The following is an 18,376-nucleotide window of genomic DNA, read 5'->3' as shown; positions in this document are numbered from 1 at the left end:
ATGGATGGCTCAGTTATGGCGGGATCGGATCTGGCCAGAGAAGCGGGACGGAGATAACGGTCTCCTTACTAAACCTTGACAATGTGCGTCAGGGGGGGGGGGGGGGGGGGGGGCTTTTTGTTTTCGTCATCAGACTGAAGTTTTTGACCTTAATATTGCAGAATAGACATGCCGAAAACAGCTTTAGCAATTTTTAGGCGGCTGGTAGCATGGAGAACTGGCGAGCAAACCCTTCAGTCAGTGGCTTGCATGACTTTCAGAGAATATTCAATGAAGAATTTTTTTCTTTCCACAATGACGGTAAATGCATGTTTCAACGTGGAAGTCGTTCAGAGACGGAGACAGAGCGTCCTGCACCTACGTGGAGAGATCGCGACAGCATGTATTGCCGCGACAACACTCCGTCGCACGCCGCTCGGTGACCACGAGCCTTTGAGCGGACAACCCATAACGAGGTTTCGCAAGCCGCCGTACAACCCCGACCTCTTTCCCTGTGACTTCTTCTTGTTAGCGAGATTGAAAAATGCGTTGGAAAGGAACATATGCGGTGCGGTGGAAGCGCGTACAAATTGTTGCAACGAAGGGGCTCAACAAGATTCCAGAAAAGGTCTTCCAAGTTTCAAGGCGCCTACGAAGAATGAGAAACTCGCTGGGCTCGCGGTGTCGATGCCAAAGGTTCGTTTCTTTTTTTAATTATACTAGGTGTATTGAAAAATGTTTTCAAACATGGAGTTTCTTCTATACTCAATCTCATTACTTTCAGGACAGAACCTGTATGTTCCCTTCCATATTGTAGCTACCTGCCCTTCCAGAGAGTGTTTAACGCGTAACGCAACTTCCCATGCATTTAGACAGCAGAGAAAATGCAGGAAAATAAAACAATCCAAAATCATTACTACAGCCACAATAACAAACTACGCACGAGTATTATCATACAATATCTAAAGTTGTATATAAGAAGGCTAATTCCAAAAGAATTACTATAAGTAAATTTAAGCGAAGATCAGAGGAAGAATTTCGAGAAGACAAGACCATAGCTTTCCCGCATGAAAGTCCCAGGTATTTGCAAGCAGGGTGCCATGGCACTGCAATGGCTGAACAGATATCTGCCCGTCTGTACCTGAGTAGCTCTGCTGAAGAGCTGTGCTGAAAATACGGTGCAGTAGTCGTCCAGAAAGAAAGAAAGAAAGAAAGAAAGAAAGAAAGAAAGAAAGAAAGAAAGGAAGAAAGGAGGAAAGAAAGAAAGAAAGAAATAAAGAAAGAAAGAAAGATAGAAAGAAAAAAAGAAAGAAAGAAAGAAAGAAGGAAAGAAAGAAAGAATGGAAGAAAGAAAGGAAGAAAGTAAGAAAGAAAGGAAGAAAGAAAGAAAGGAAGAAGGAAAGAAGGAAAGAAAGAAAGAAAAAGAGAAAGAAAGAAAGGAAGAAAGAAGGAAAGAAAGAAGGGAAGAAAGTAAGAAAGAAAGAAAGAAAGAAAGAAAGAAAGGAAGAAAGGAAGAGAGAAAGGAAAGAAAAAAAAGGAAGAAAGAAAGAAGGACTCACTACATCGTTTCTGACGCTCCGTACCTTGCGCGACATTGATTTTATTGCACATACTCCAGTTTTTCAATTAGGCCTGTAGTTTTTATCTTCACCACAAGCGAGATTCCCTATCCGCCGCCCTCGTTGTTGCATTTCGATGAGTTCACACAGCATCGATCGTGCTACGAATAACTACCAGGCCGTTGACTATTACTAGTCTACTTCCAATGGGCCCATGATGTTATTTATTCAAATAGTAGGACAGCGCCTTCAACTCTTTCTCGTCTGTAGGTGATCACGCAATCTCTTTTTGCAAGCGTCATTACAGTCGCACCGTCACTCTACATGTCGACATTTCCGTTTGCCCAGGTCTGATTAAAAACTTTCTTCAGGAAGAAAATTGATAAAAACCCGAATAATGAACATCTAAGCACAACTTTTGTTTTGTTTTGTTTTTTGTTCGAACTTGCTACCTGGTACTTCCCATGTTATGTATGGAAATTATTCTGATGCCTACGTGAAAACTTTGGAGACCAAATTGTTCGCGATGCGCAAAAATAATCACCCATCCAATCTGTAACCCAAACGATAATTTTGCCGTTTTCAGTTTTGAGACCAAACAAAGCACACACAAAACAGAAACCTAACATTCAGATACCCACATCGCCTGTCCTGATAAAGGCCGTAGTATGTTCTGAATTTTTTTTGTGTGTGTTTAGAGTTTCAAAGTGACGAAGGGCTATACCTGGTTGAGTACTGATATTATCATCTATGTATGTTTACCTTTTAGCAATCTTCTCGCTAGTTTCTGCGCTTTTTTGCTAACATATAATTATTCCCCGGTGCCACAAACGTCCCTAATAGTCATTCTTCCCTTCAGATTTGTAGATATATTGATTCCGGGTTTTTTTTTTTATGCGTTCTCAAGCGCATTGGTTCCTCTTCTTGAGCGAATGAGCTTGGTTTCAAACTTTTGGCATTCCCATGAACAGCTTGCGACAGACGGCAATGACGAAGATTGTTTACTTCCGATACACCTTTTTCAGCTTTTTTCACTTGAATCAAAGACGTGGCTTTTCTTAGTTCTCAAGATCCCCCATTTTTACGTGGGGTACGTGCTCTCGACGAACGTCTTACAGTGCTGGCTATATGAGGGGCTTTCTTTTAGTTAACTGCCGGCATTGCGAGCCGCAGCTTCAATCTCTTTTACCCCTTACTCCTGGTTTAAATCCCCGCTCTGGACGTGGGCGTATGCCGTAACCAGTTAGCGCCACCTGCGTGCGCCTTGCTTACACCTCGTGTACGTGCAGTGTGACGAGGCCCCCTTGTGCAAGTTGCCTGGAGCGCTCGCAGGTGGCGCACCGAGTAGCGCGGAACTAGGTGTTCTAATGTTCCCGCTGAGTGTGGCGGTCCCAGTTCGTGATGGTTGAGGAGCCGGGGCTCGCACGAATGTGACAGTTGTGGTCACGTGGTTATGGCTGGCACTAGAGCGGGTGGATTTGGGAATGCCGGAGAATCGGCATTAGATAAAGATAAATGTTAGATAAATAAATGAGATAAATGTTAGTTCTTTGCTTTGGCGGAAAAGGAATAGCATCGCAGTCATCACAGCTTGCTACATTTTTCTCTGAATGATTAAAAATTCCTAGTTTCCTAGATATCATTCTTATTGTGAGGTGGCTGTGAAATATTGTATGGCACTGTTATGATCGTACTGACGGAAATGGTATACGTTCGGATTGTAGCAAATCTTGCTTTTAATGATTGTACTGCACTTGAACCGAGTAGATCACACTGCCATAGAGGACCAATGGGGTGCGTTTTCCAAGATCAGGGAACTACAAACATCCTGAGAAGGGATCTGAGAATACACTGATTGATAGTGTGCAATCTTATGGTATCCAAAATTTACGTTTATACACAAAGTCCTGATAAAAAAATGCGGTTGTCCAGAATTTCTGGGTATAAAGAAATATTGGCAACTGCCACATGTTTTCCCTCTCCTTTATGCTTTGCCATATGTCCGCATTTTCTTTTTTTGCCAACTTTAATTTTTAGCAGGTGGGCTGTTTCTCAGCATTTGTAACTTAATATGACTTATTTGTTCTTCTTTGAGAAATATTTTACAAGAACTTGGAGCGACTGGTTATGAGGGACACCTTTATTTATTGTTTTTTTTTCACGATTTTACGTGTGCTCAAAAGCTATTGTGCCTCTTCCAAACATGCCGAATCTCTGTGTTAAAGGATTTTGTGTTTTTAGTAAATAAATCTGCTAATATGTTAATGCTCATGAATCAAGCGGAGTGTCATTTTTGAAATTCAAACTTACGTTTTATCGCGAACGTTCGATTTATTTCTGACAGCACGCTAGTTTTGTATTCGTGCCTTAAAATGTATCAAGTTTTTTAGACCATTTTCCTAACCGTGAGTTATTTTTTCTCTGGCCCATCACACAAGGGCTAAATATAGAGATATTGTTTACTCCCTGTATTCAAATAAACCATGTTTTCGTTCATTCTTCGACCGCTTGAGTTATGAATTCACAGTAGAATTCTCATCTCTTTTTGTTGTTTCCTTCAGTAATAGAATACAAATATCAAGTGCTACTTAAAGAAAATTCCCAGCACCACTGCTGCCGGCTACTCCGTTTTATTCCTTGTTTTTTTTTTTTGAAATGTGAGAAACAAACCTTCTAGTTATATTCAGGAACTGTACCCGGTAGGATTTATAATGAGCCCCATCGAGAATGAACGAAGTGCGCCCTTTTTTAATGTTCCCGCCTTGACAACTTCGAAGCTCCGCGCCATGACCGGACCGCCGTCTAGCGGAAAGCTAAGGAGTTACACACGCTAAGTGTCAGGTTCAAAAACAAACCTGGTGCTTTGTACCTTGCCGACCTTTGAAAGTTCGATTAATTTGAAATTCAATATCGTACGCTGAGTAACAATGTCAGTCTGATTGTATGCCCAAATGCTTCTATGCTAATATATGATAATAGCTCTATGATGCTAATGATCTCATAAAAACGCCTGCTTTGAAGTTGTTTTTTTTAATGAGCAATATAGCACTACACAAATGTATATATACTAACACTGCCATAATTGGGATCATTAGTAGGACTCTGTTGTGATCTTAGCAGCATATAAACTGATTTGTTTTCCTGGTGTTTTTCATAATGGTAAGCGTTTGAAATAAAATCCCTTTCTTGCTCGAAGACCATTGCTGACGTTCACAGTTCTTATGCGCCATCTTTCGGGGGCACAAGCTATTACAGCAACTCCTGAGCGTCAATAATATGACGTCAGGCTCAGCTATCGATTCTTGCGGGCAGTTCCTGCCGCTGTGTAGAGAGGCCGACACCTTCTCGAGCCAGCCTCTTCTTGACGCGCCGGGAAAGGGGTGACGGGATTGACGGCAGAGAGAGAAAAGCGAAAATATATAGAAATTACCCAGGCATAAGTTCACGCTGGCTAATAGACCAGATTTTTTTACCCTCGCACGCAGGCTGCGGGCGCGCTCCTACTCTCGACACCAGTCGCCATCTGTCGGCGCGCGCGGCCCGAGGGACTGCGGGTCGCGCCGGCGCCGCGCGTGGAACGCGTGTTTACGTGTTCGCTTCTGCCGTTGTTGTGCTCCATCAGCTAACGTATGAGGGTGTGTGCTGTGCGTCACTACTCACATTTTCCCTCTTCCAGACAGTACTGCGGTTATCTTGTGCGGAGTTACTCGTTAACGTGACATCCGAGGGTAGTCGACCAGGTAGTGTACGGACAGGAAACCGGCACTTCTAAGCAGATTTCTGCGCTGTCGTGTCGTTTGTTGTTGCCTTTTACGTGCGATATCATCTATGATAATTCTATGCATCAGAATGTAGATCTATTGATTTGACTCAGTGGAGTAGTAACTGGATAGGCGAGCTGCAGACTAGGTTGTCCGGACGGAGCGCGTGTTTTCGATCACCAGTACGTGTTCGGCCTCCTTGCGCTGAGCTTGCTCTTGTTCCCATTAAACACATTTCATGCACAGGATTGTAAGCACGACCGCTACCGATTTCAGTTGCTTTTTCCGCACGCATGTCAGCGGGATCTGGGGGGTAACGGTTTATCTATAGTATCTTTCTGCTGTTGGTATCTACACTAGTTTGGTTTGGTTTATTAAGGTTTCACGTCCCAAAGCGACTCAGGCTATGAGGGACGCCGTAGTGAAGGGCTCCGCAAAATTTCGACCACCTGGAGTTCTTTAACGTGCATTGACATCGCACAGTACACGGGCATCTAGAATTTCGCCTCCATCGAAATTCGGCCGCCGCAGCCGGGACCGAACCCGCGTCTTTTGGGCCAGAGCCGAGAGCCGTAACCACTGAGCCACTGCAGCGGTGCGGTATCTACCTTATTCATTGGAAAATACTATGCGCTATTTCATTACATTTTCCACACTCAGCCAAACGGCTACGCAACGCTCTCACACGCGGCGAGAGCTCCTGAATAAAATAACGCGACTTCGGACCTCAGAATTAGTGAAAGCTGGATTAGCTGCTCATATCTATTCAAGCTTTTATAAATTAAGCGAAAGTACGTTTTTATGCACCAGGTTGCATAAACCATGACAAAATTTGTTTTCTGTTGGCGCTGCGACTCAGTTGAGCTCACAGCGGTAATTTGTTGATAAACTGGCGCGGCGACAAGAAAGCCGTTTGTGGAAGGGGGGGGGGGGGGGGGGGGGCTTTATGGCCGGCAGGAAGGAATAAGAGTGCATGGGAATTGGAACTGCATACTAGCCGCACACCTATTTCTTGATATTGAATAAAAAGTTTCTTTGCGGTGGAGCACCAAGACGGAATTCGATATAAGCACGAGCGCGTTCTAAGCGCCGGCACAATTAACCTGAATGTCAAACTAAATGTCATTAAAACGCGTCAATGTTATCGCTTTGATAACGTAAATACTTCCTGCAACACAACCACGCAGCGGAAGTATGCTCAGCAATGTTTTTTTAGCGCCCGAAGCGCGGCTATATGCAGGCGCGGCCGCGGAACTGCCGCAGCCCCGCAGTCCCCAAAGAAACGCCCGCACCGCGGCGCGCCAGTCGGTGCAAAATGGCCGCGCCCAGGAGTGGCTCAAAAGTCTGGTCTATAGACGCTTGTGGAAAAAGATGCCGGATGTTCAAGAAAAGACATATAAAGCGCGTCGTGTATATCGGCGGTATGGTATATAAATAGGAAGAAACCACAGCATGTCTACAAATGCACGATCAAGTCTGTGTATTTAAAAATACTGAATCGAAGTGGTCGCCTTCACAACCGGCGAAAAATGGTGCGACAGCCATTGACTCTTAGCTACAGAGTAGGGACAAAAATTAGAGCTGCACACTGCTGCTTGGAGAGAGAGTCGTCAAGTATCAAAAGCTGATTCGTGAGGTGCGCAATGCTTACGCATGCTGAGTGTTCATTTGAAAAGAGAAAGGGCGAGGGAAGTTTTTATTGGGCAAGGGAACCTTACCAGCATTTAGAAATGTCACGAAAGCCACATTCACCTTCACGGCCACCTTCTCAGCACGAATTTTAATTTCTTGGACAATAATCTGCCCTGAAAGGACAGGCAGCATTGACATACGCCTGATGAGTGTTGTTCCTAAATCGAAAAGTTTTTTTTTTTTGATGAGGAGATTGTTGGTTGGTTGACATGGGTTGTGCGTTAGCTTTACTTTTTTTGCTTTTCTGCAATTTCATTTCAAACTAAAGCATATCACTGCCTGCAGGTCGATTTCTATTGCAGAACAGCAATTCTATTGCAGTGCATAAGAAAACGATTACGGATAACCATCCATAGCAACCGAAGGTTTTTAAAGCTTCGGGCTGCTAAAATTTTTATCGGGCAGCGAGCACTCCCCTGTTTAAGAGGAATCCACTGAAGGTAAAAAATAACAGCATTTTTTTTCTTCTTTCTGCCCTGCCTTGTTGCAAGTGATCAACCTCGGCTCTGATACGAGCGTCTAAAATTCATCTCTTGCATCTATAGGGACTCGCACGATATAAAACACTGGGCGCAATATGTCTAAAGAGACTTCAAGATTACAATGTAAATGATATTGCCAGAGCGGATTGATTTTAATTACGGTCCCCACAGAAACCTCCGGATGTCGAAAACATTTGTTCATCAGCGCCGTCATATGCCCGCTGGATATGGTACTGTGCGCTAATTTTCTTCATCACTTCTCTCGGCCACCAGGTTTCGTGCTCTACTGGAAGTCAGAGACGGGCGACTGGAGCGAGCAGGGCGTCGACGGGGCGGCCACCTCACACACCTTTCAGGACCTGAACTGTGGCACCCGCTACCACTTCTACTCGGTGGCCTTCAACGACGTGGGCCGCAGTGAGCCGAGTTCCAGCGTCAGCGCCACCACGTCTGGAGGAGGCGAGGCTCACTTTCAATCCCTCTCTAGCCACACCCGTCAGATATTTAGGACTTAAACTGAAGTGCTAAGGCTTACGGAATTTAAAAAAGAAATGAACTGCTCAGTTGTCACCGACATCTCACGGCAGATCGCTGTGCAGATTTCTATCTGTTACGAAAGCGTACACTAGATGGCGACACAATCCTGGCATATTTGTCCTTTTTTACCCTGGCAGCCCAGCTGCAGGCAAGAAATTGTAGCCATCGTCACCAGCTTTCTTTTTCGTTTTGTTTCGGTAAATAGGCCTCAGTAGACGCTGTGAGTAGGAGCGTCACTTTAATTCTCTAATTCACTAAGTGGTGCTCAAACAACAAGAAAGCACTATGCACAATTAACGTTTTTGTTCCGCACGTTTTCAGATGCGAGAGAGCGAAGAGCTATGATCAAGCAGTTTTCTATAACGATTAATGTTTCCAGGAGATCATTTTGCAAGCATTAGCTAAAAGCGTGTTCCCGAAATCCGAGTGAAAGTGATAGCGAAACTTCTAAAGAACAATACTTTCATACAGAGTAGCCGAGGGTTGGAAGAGTTCTTGGGTAAGTGAGTAAACAATTTCAAAATGTTTATATCAATTACGATTTCAAATTAACCAAGGCATAATGCCTGTCACTAGACTCTGAAGCTAACCAGTTACTTTTTCATGATTCCCAGCGCTCCGTTTATGACATCTTGCCCCGTAACCAATGCATGCTGTAAAAGAAAATAGTCAACTCTATGCCCCCCCCCCCCAAAAAAAAACAAACAAAAAAAACAGGTCATGCTTTCACGAAAGTTGGCCCCGACCTTTCGCCACAGAGAAGAATCATTAAGTGGAAACAACAAAACGCATTGTGAGAAATGTCAAGTGAGTGATGCAGCCAATGCAGCTGCGCTGGCCAGAGAAGCTAATGCTCCCGAGTCGGAACAAAACACACGCGTTTTTTTTTCGCTGCCATGCAAGAAGCGAAAATGGCCACATAGATTGACCACTTGGACTTCTTGTGGCTCTACAGCCCTGCTAATTATTCTGACTTATATCAAAGCCCTTACACAGACGAATTATTTGAAAAAGGATGTGTCGATCAGAACTGATTCGACATGTTTTACACTCATTCTCTGCTCTGACATCTCTACTCTGACTCCCTTCTCTGACGATAAGACATCCTTTGAAAGCAGGAGCCCGTGAAGGCTTCTTTGACCAAAAATATAATGCATCATACGACTGCCTTTACTTACAAGAATTCCTAAGAATTCGATAGTGCCTGTACTGGAGGCCGACGTGTCGATGCCAGAGATGCCATTCCGTGACTGGAATGACCTCTCTGCTGAAGTGGCCACCATCATGAATCATCGACTCTTCAACCACTATCGAGGAAGCCTATTCATCAAAGTAATTTTTGTCCATTTTCTTATTAATGTATATTTTTTTTGTCGTGTTATCCCCACCCCTCATGTAATGTCCTGAAAGGGACCTTTGAGGAATAATAAATAAATAATCATTTTTTTCTTAAAGGCGCAGTCACATGCAACAAAAAAAGCGTTTCACCGCACACAACGCAAAACTTGAAAGAGAGGGATTAATTTTGATGGTTTCGAGCCAAAGCGTCATCTGAAATTCATTAGAACGGCTATCATGCAAGATTCACTGCTTAGATTAGGCAGACTTTTGTGGTTTGAATGATCGGATATTACAGCCGGCTTAGTAGAGCAGCCATATAATTATCAAGGACGGCGCTGTCGCGAACCGCAGTAAAAGAATACCACAAGGCTGGAACAGCAGTCATCTTTACTGTTCCGCACTAGTAGCGTGTTTAAAGGTTTCATAAACCGGGTTAAATCATGCCGCATCAACATTCCTATAAATTCGTTTATTCCTAGCTCCTCCCACTAGTGGCACCATCTACCTGCCTCCTTCGTCCCCATAACCAAATTCTATCAGCTTCAAGCGCTCCATCTGCTATTTCGATATGCCCTTGTCCTCGATCCTTGAGAAAATAAAAAAAATATAAATCGGTGACGCTTACGGTTCCCTGAGGGGCCGTCGTAATACGTCTGCAACTTTACTTGAACGAGCTCTGGCCAGTTTTCGTTGGTTAGTTGGGGTTTAACGTCCCAAAGCAACTCAGGCTGTGAGGGACGCCGTAGTGGAGGGCTTCGGAAATTTCGACCACCTGGGGTTCTTTAACGTGCACTGACATCGCAGAGTACACGGGCCTCAAGAATTTCGCCTCCATCAAAATTCAGCCGCCGTGGACGGGATCGAACCCGCGTCTTTCGGGGCAGCAGCCGAGTGCCGTAACCCCTGAGCCACCACGGCGGGGCGCTCTGGCCAGTTTTAATTTTCTGCTCTTTCTCTGATAGAAGCGTACTACGACATTCGCATCAATGAAGGAGCAAAATCCCATTGACCGATACGTTTATCCCTCTCCTCTCATGAAAAGTGCATCGAAAAGTTTATGCAATATTCAAGTTTCGGACACATCGGGCTAATAAGAAGCGCCAGTAAGCGATGTGTTGAAATAGTGGTGTCCGCCTCTCCTGTGTCTAGGCTGGCATGTTGGTGCGTTCTGCGCAGATTTTGAGTAAGAAAAAAAGAATGGGGAAAGCAAGGCTGTAATCACAGGCAGGTTGTGCAACTGCAGATGTCGTCATCCTTTTCGTGAGCAGCACCACTTACCTGGAAGCAATTTCAAGCTGCTTCGGATAACCAAAATCGAAAGTGCAAAACACGAACGATGGATCTGAAGGAAATGAAGCAAGCGACGATCTTGGATGAAAATGGGTTCTAATGATGGTCATGCCTGTGTTAAGGTTACGACAGAGGACGTGGAAGAGTTTTGATGTGTGCCGGAAGTGGTGCGGACTCGAATAACGCCTCATTAAAATCAATGTAGTCTGAGCTGCGTATGTGAGAAACATGCGATCATGATTTTGCACCTTTTGCTTGGTTGTTATTGCTGAGTGTGAATTTCTATTATTTAAAAAAAACTTGCCATTTTATAGCGACCCATTTCAGGACACTGCTCACGCTTACAATGTCCGCTTAAAATGTTAAAAGCGTTTTGCGTGTTTTTCCGAATAGGCTAAACACAGTAGACGGTTCTTCTCACTGATGATACCGCAGTAGAAACGACGGAGCCTCATGATACTTAGTACACACCATCAAAAAAACTATGGGTATTTTGATTTTTTTTCTGCATCGTGTGGTTGGCGCGTATGTTCTCAAAAGCTTACTGTGTCCTCATAGCTACCATTGACGATGCGAGTATGTTTAAATGCACAAAGTTAGGTTATCGAGACTTGATATGATTTGCTGAAAGCCAGGCGCTGAAAGAACATTTAAAATATCACATTTCTGCAACTCTCATTGAATTTTCACTAACAACCACGCTGCGCAACGCTTGAATGATCCGTGGTAGTCTAAAATGTCTGGTTGGCGCTTTACGGCATGTAATAATATGTTGTGATCTCGGTTCTTGTATTTCCCTCTATGCTAAGCTAACAAATATATGCTAGTCCGGCAGGATCCTGTAACCAACTAAGTGTCTGTTCTCTACCGCATCTTCACTCCGCCATTTCCGACACAATTGGAAACACGTGTTGAACCGCGTGTAAGAATCCGAAACCTGGAAAATTTATGCTGCTTTAAGTGTACTTTTAATTGAGAATGCTGAAAAATATCGACAACAGTGCATCATTAACCTCCTGAACTGTTTTCATTTTTTTTGATAAAGGTCTCTGTCGTCCACAGCTCTCATTAAGGTCTCAAAATATGTTATATGGTTACACATATAAATTTATTCATTGCTAGAGCTAGTCCGATGAATATCCGGCCTGCTTTTTTGCAGAGATATCTTTCAGGGCGTGTCACTGGCAAGCGTAGTGCGATCCATGTTTATGTAGAAAGCAAAAAGCCTTCTGAGACGAACAATGCTTCCCTTTCTGTCGTTTGGTCTACAGGTTTGTTGTGGATTGTTTCAACGGCTCCTTGAGACCGCATCCAACTTCTCCTTACATTCATTACACTGCTAAGCGTCCTAGCTTCAGCTTATACTACATAAGGCCGACTTTATCATGGTTCTTGATGCTTCATGCCCTTTTGGCCAAACAGGATTCGAAAGAAAAATAACAATTATGGCAGCAGCATGCGCTAAACTGACAGGTTACCCTTCGAAAACAACTGAAGCGTGTATTTTTCACTAATAGATAATATATATGCTAAAAAATGACAAACTGCGTATACGATTCTCCCCCATTTACACTCGTTAGCTACCCGGGGACGTTATTTCTGTATCAAAGGAGCATTTGGGTTACTGGCAAATGAGACAAAAAAAAATAAAACGTTTCATCTGCAAATAATACGGGACTCTTCTTGGAATATGCATCAAGAGATGGCGCACCCATAAGTGCTTCGCCCTTCCCGCTATGCATCAGCCTCTCAACACCTGGAGATATCAATTACCCTCGAGGAATTGCGACGGACGTCAGCTTTCGAAGTTGCTGCATACGAAGCGTTTGCTCAGGCCGAGTGGGCGCAATGCAAAGCGCAGTTGGTCTCGCATTCTCTTAATGCGGCAGCAGTCAATGTGCTGTTTTCGTCATGTTTCGATAGTTATGACCTGCCGATATAGCGTTGCTTCAGCAAGCGATAAATTAATTGTGGGCGGCGTTAAATACAGGATTCGAGACGCAGTTGCCGAAATTCCCTACGGACGTACGTCGCTGCATGTCTTTCGCTTTTAGGTAATTTTTTCTTGCTACGAAAATCTTGATATAGGTTAAAATGACATATCTACCGCCTAAGGGCTATATTCTCGCTATCTAATTTGACTCTATATTTCCTTTGGCGCATATTAAGAGAGATCTTTGAGCGCAATTGGGGGCTGATGATCTTTCTAGGAGCTACATTGGGGAAAATTTTACTCGTGCAATTAGTAACACATTCTTTTTCTATTATACGGTCCAACGCAGCTCCTCTGGCTCCAGAAAAGGGCGAACTGCTTTCCAGCAACTCCACCGCGGTGCAGCTGAACCTTCGCTCGTGGAAAGACGGCGGCTGCCCGATCCGCTTCTTCACGCTGCAGTACAAGCTACGCGGGCAGCGCGAGTGGACACCCGTGCCGGAGACTATCGATTCGGCAGCTGCCGACACGTACACGCTGGGAGGCTTGCATCCGGGGGCCTGGTACCACCTCCTCATGTCTGCCACCAACGACGCCGGCTCTACCGAGGCACAGTTCGTTTTCGCCACGCTCACGCCTGGAGGAGGTTTGTGGAAGTGTTTTCACAGAGTTGGACGAGCGCACGCGGCTACGCAAACGCAGTTTATAGCGAATCGCTAAGGATCTTCCTAGGTAAAGCATAATAGGTTGCACGGCAGTTTAGAACAAGCAGAGAAATCATTCTTATCCGCCTGTGAACGTGTTAATTACTGGCGTCCCTGACGCACATCATCTTAATGCAACCAGCTGAACAAAATCTTGAAAGAGACATTTTCAAGCAATCAAGTGTAGGTGGTATTGTCGTCGAGACACAATCTGAAGTGTCAAACACCAGTTCAACTGTATTCGTAAAAAGACACTCGCGAAATGGATTCATTCCGCCAGTAACAACTATAGTGGTCATTTGGAATCACACAAACAATACTAAAGTAAGCGAAACCTAACTAGACCGACTATGAAATATGATGAACTGCTTAAATTTGGAAATTTACTTGGCATAGCAACAGTGGCCGGAACAGAATAAGGGCTCTTCGTAATGTATTGGAGAGGTCGTGGTTCTTCAGCATACCTAAATAGTCCAGCGGTGAGTATGATAAGACGAATAATATTTCGCCCTAATAGTCTAACTTTGCAGTTCGTCGCATAAGGGCTAGCATATCAGCGCTACAGTGTGAACGTTGCAAGAAACTAAACTACCTAACTTCTTGTGGTGCATTTGAACCATTCGGTACAGCGCAGCGAATTCTCGCCGCAATTACATTGTCAAGTCAAACATTGATAATAGGTAAGCAAAGGGAACACGGCGGCTGCTGAAGTTCTAGCACCGATCTAGTAGCATGCATGTACGTAATGCTAAGGACGGTTAAAAATGACGTTGCTTAAGTCGACCACTATTAGTGCGTGCGTACGCCCCATGTAGACCCATGCGTCAACCGCGGCGTCATGAAGCCGTGCACAGTGACCTTATACTCGCAGAAGAATTACTGGCTCAAGCAGCAGCATGCAGTTCTTTAGGTACGACTGAGGAAAAAAGAGATTGCATGGTCGCTTGCAACAGAACCTACGCAGCTTTAATGACACACCAATCTATTTGTTTAGCACGGGTTTACTGCAACATCATTTAAATTGAAAAATGCAACACGAAAATGTTTTTTTCTATAAATAGCAATATTTGCGAGCTCCAACTCAGCGAATGCGAGAGAAAGTTGCAATAACCTCGAGTTTACGGCACTCAGCAATTTAGTGACACAAGCGCATCCTATGGTAAAGGTTCCATCTGCAGCGAAAGAAGCAACTATGGACTCAAATCAGGTCCTGATCTGCACAATCAAAAACGATTACTGTTCACAGTCTGCAGCGATGATAGATTTCACATTGATTCGGTTTTTGTTACGCGATGACATCAGCAAACACTTCATAAAATGTCAGTTACAAAAACGCCAGACGCACTCATTTATTTTAATGAGCAGGCACAAAATTTTTCTATACAGAAACAACTAAATGGACTTGCAGGCCTTCCGTGGTGTTTGGGTGCAACAAAAAGCCGCTGCCATTTAGGTGCTATGATTGGCTCGAGAGCCCGAGGTGTTTGTATCGCACCGTGGTGGTTGCGATCGATAATTCGATGGAGGACGAAATGGAAAAACGCGATGAACGCTTTGTCACGTTAGTGAAGATTATAGAACCCAAAGGGTTCGACAATAATTCCGAGTCCTATTACGCCGTCACACAATACATGTGCAGTTTACGGGCTTCATGGTTTGCGCATCACCATGAAATAGCCTCTAGGAACTGTGTTTTCTTTTTCGTGTATTGAAATAACACTAGAGTTGCCGACACACCGAAACTCCGCTAATGTCCGGTGTCACGGAGCTCGCTCATTGGTCGAGAGACGTCACGCGGCCTTGCGACGTCTTCACAACATACACACCAGGTTGTGAGCAACCTGGTTTCCAGACAGCAATCGAGATAGAGAATCCAAATAAAAAACAGGAACGTGGTAGGGGTTTAAAGTAATTAAATCAAGTAGACGTGTGAAAGTAAGTGTTCATTCTTCAATTGGATTCACTTAAGCTCCGCATTAAGGGTATAACGCGATAGCATAATAGGTCAATGCCCATAGATGCAGAAGTGGTCATTACTTTCTCAACATTCATAGGGCGCGGCGACTCCTCATATCACTACCAGCGCAGAGGCGCAGTGACGCAGCTCTTGAGCGATGTGCCAGTGCACTGGAAGGTGCGTGGCTGCTTCTATAGCAGCCACCTGTAGGGATTGTGCGACCCATCTTGCTCTGCCCGACCAACCACTGGCGACAAATCAATGATTTAACTGCCACCTGCCAGGGCAGGTCGTGACGACGCCGCAAGGTTACGCTACCTAGGTGGCGCGACTCTCTCCTCCCATTGGCTATAGGTGGCGCAACGCTCCTCCGAACTTACCTGAGCTTCCTTCCTTTGGCTTCCGCTTGCGCGACGCTCCTCCGAACTTGCCCGAGCTTACTAGCGTAAACTCGGGTTAGTTGGGAATACAAGACAAGACAAAATGACAAATTTTAGCTCGGGGCTGGTACGTCTCGAGTGGTGCGTTCGCCCTAAATTGTGGTATGTGCGAATGTCGGCACCGTTACAGCATAGCGGCTACCTACCCCTGCGGCTAGGCGTCCGAAAATGGCGATTGAGGGACCGAGAATTGCAAACTGGCGCAAACGTACCCATAAGTAACGAAAGAAATTCGATTAATCCAAAATCTAACGCTATTCTTAAGTTCCCTTGAGCGTCCCCCATAGCAGGTTTTGTTTTGCAACGACAGCTGGTGATGCCTTCGTTTCCCGATATCACGGTTTGCTTCGTCGGCGTCCGCAGAGAGAAGGAAGGAAATGGAAAGCCGCCGGATAGGAAAAGGGAGAAAAAGGGGACGAGGGGGGCGCGATGTTCATTGGTTGTCACACGGCGCCTCCCAGCGTGAAAATCTTCGTATATATAATTATTTTCCTGCTTAGAGCAGAGAAAGTAGACGGCCATCATCCGCCACATGCGAGAGTGCACCTCTCTGCCTTTCTGTTAGCTGCCAGCGGCTGGCCTCCAGCGGATAGTTCAGTGTTGTCGTGTAGCGCTAGAAAGAACTCCTTGAGTGCTTCCAAACTTCAGTGAGTGAAGCTCAGTGCCTCACACAGCATGGAAGCACCGAACACGGCCAACATGGAAGTTTTGAGGTGGGCTCGAGATCGCGAACAGACGCGCCAAGCCCAGCCAGACTCAGTACGTGCAGCCGACACAGAAGCAAAACTGAGGAGGCGCGAGCATACCCCAGTGCGTTGCGCCGAAGCTGTCGCTGAAATTCGCGTTGTAGACGTAAACCCGGCTGTGATTCTTTTGCTTGTGCAGGCTGTCAAAAAGCGAAGTGGCCTGACTAAGCAGCATGAATGATTGCATTGTGGGTTGAGAGGTTTAAATGCTTCGAAGTGTCTCAGGCTATGAGGCACGCTGTAGCGGAGGGCACTGCATTAATTTGGGCGGCCCGGTTTCCTTTAACATGCGCTCACAACCCATAGTACACGGGGTTTTCCGTACGAGTATTTCTCCTCATTCGAAGTACGGCCGCCGCATGGGCTCCTAGCTGGGGGTGCCTGTGGCATTGAATTGTATTAGATTATCTTGTAGCTTACTGAAACAGTGTTATCTTTTTTGCTACCCCGCAACTTATTTTCCTTTTTCTCCAAGTACTTCTCTTGCCAAGCTATCACCATTTCGGCGCTGGAGAGCCTCAGGGCACATTTTTTCCCTTCCGTTTAGGGACAGAAGCAAGTTTAGCTCCACAGGCGAAGAACTTTTCATAAAATTCGTTTTGTGTTTCTTGACTAGTGCTGAAACGTACATAAATGAAAACACATATTTCATACCTTAGTTCAAAACATCCGTTTGGGCAGAGGCCTTTGACTTTTGGTCATACATCACCTACTGTTGCTGCTCTTTGAAACATGACTTCCGAGACACGTGCAAAGATCGAATGTCGATTAAAACGCACCTGCAGGGCGTCCTGTCAGCTGGGGCAGATGAAAAAAAAAGAGTAAACTAACAACCAAGCAGCATACGGAGAAACGACATAGAAAGCACCACCAAACGTACCGTTTCTTTTTTTGATTTTTATACTTGCTAGAACCCTACTACTTTGCTACCTCCTCCGCAGTTTCTTTCGCAAACTTATAGCATCACCACGACATATATCAAAATCACGTGCGATGTACCTTGACAAAGAATAATTAGGCAGCCTTTATCATGGACCAAGTTAATTTTAAACAACAAAGCCGCCTACAGTGATCAATGTGGCAGCATGTCACTGTCGAAACACATTCTTTGTTCAAGGTTCGGTTACTCCAGCGAATTCCAGCTGAATACCTTATTTGGCCTAAGGTATATTGCGTTAAAATACACGTATTTTGCAGTCGGCGCTTGCGTACAGCGCATTCGTTCTCCTTTTGCCGAAACTTAATGCATTCGATTACCTCTATTATTGATTGTGTCTCCGCGTTTACCATAGAAAAATTACAATAATTCCTAGTGTACCAGGAAGAGGTGAGAAGACTTTCGGCACATTTTTTTTTTATTTCTTCGGTTGGCATTCTTTCTAACTTAAATTCATTTCTCAAAAAAGACAAAACCTTTTCGAGTGTTTTCTTGTGAGTTTTATTCTATAATTAAAAGCGTTGACGTGAATAAAAATAAGATTAGAGCAGCTAAAGAGTCATTCTCCTGCCTTAGACAAAATGCATCTATTTTCAGCGGTGCATCCGCAAGAAGCGCATGAAACGATGCCTCCAGAAGGCGTTTATGGAGAGTGAGTTAGACTTTCTATGATAATTTCTGTGCGAACAACGAATAGTGGCTTAGTATTTTGATGAATAAATTGACTAGCGCTAAAACGCTTTCAAACACTTTATGACCAGAAAGGGCACAGAGCTTTGAGCTTAGACAATCTGTTTGATTACCATAATCACTCCCAATTCAACATGGCCGTATTTTTTTTCTTTACGGAGCAACCGCATGGTTTGTAGAGTCGCGGTTTCCCATCGACCAAACCCCCGGGCGCTTTTTATGACTTGACGGTTGGGTTATGGGGTTTAACGTTCCAAAGCGACTGAGGCTATGAGAGACGCCGTAGTGGAGGGCTCCGGAAATTTCGACTACTTGCGGTTCTTTAACG

At 44.7% G+C, this 18,376-nt stretch overlaps 1 protein-coding gene across 1 annotated transcript in view; it reads left to right on the top strand.

Annotated features, from left to right (window-relative positions):
- Nucleotides 1–18,376, top strand: part of LOC149371621 (cell adhesion molecule Dscam1-like) — a 398,608-nt gene that overhangs the window by 347,426 nt on the left and 32,806 nt on the right. Inside the window, exons 20-21 of the mRNA XM_089565877.1 lie at nt 7,747–7,932; nt 12,924–13,220. Coding sequence (XP_089422003.1) covers nt 7,747–7,932; nt 12,924–13,220 — 483 coding nt within the window. The remainder of the gene's footprint in view (nt 1–7,746; nt 7,933–12,923; nt 13,221–18,376) is intronic.

The sequence above is a fragment of the Amblyomma mixtum genome, chromosome 1, assembly GCF_055824585.1.
Source record: "Amblyomma mixtum isolate Tamu chromosome 1, ASM5582458v1, whole genome shotgun sequence".
NCBI lineage: Eukaryota > Metazoa > Arthropoda > Arachnida > Ixodida > Ixodidae > Amblyomma > Amblyomma mixtum.
The sequence above is the reverse complement of the archived record's forward strand: the minus strand, read 5'-3'. Positions and strand labels throughout refer to the sequence as shown.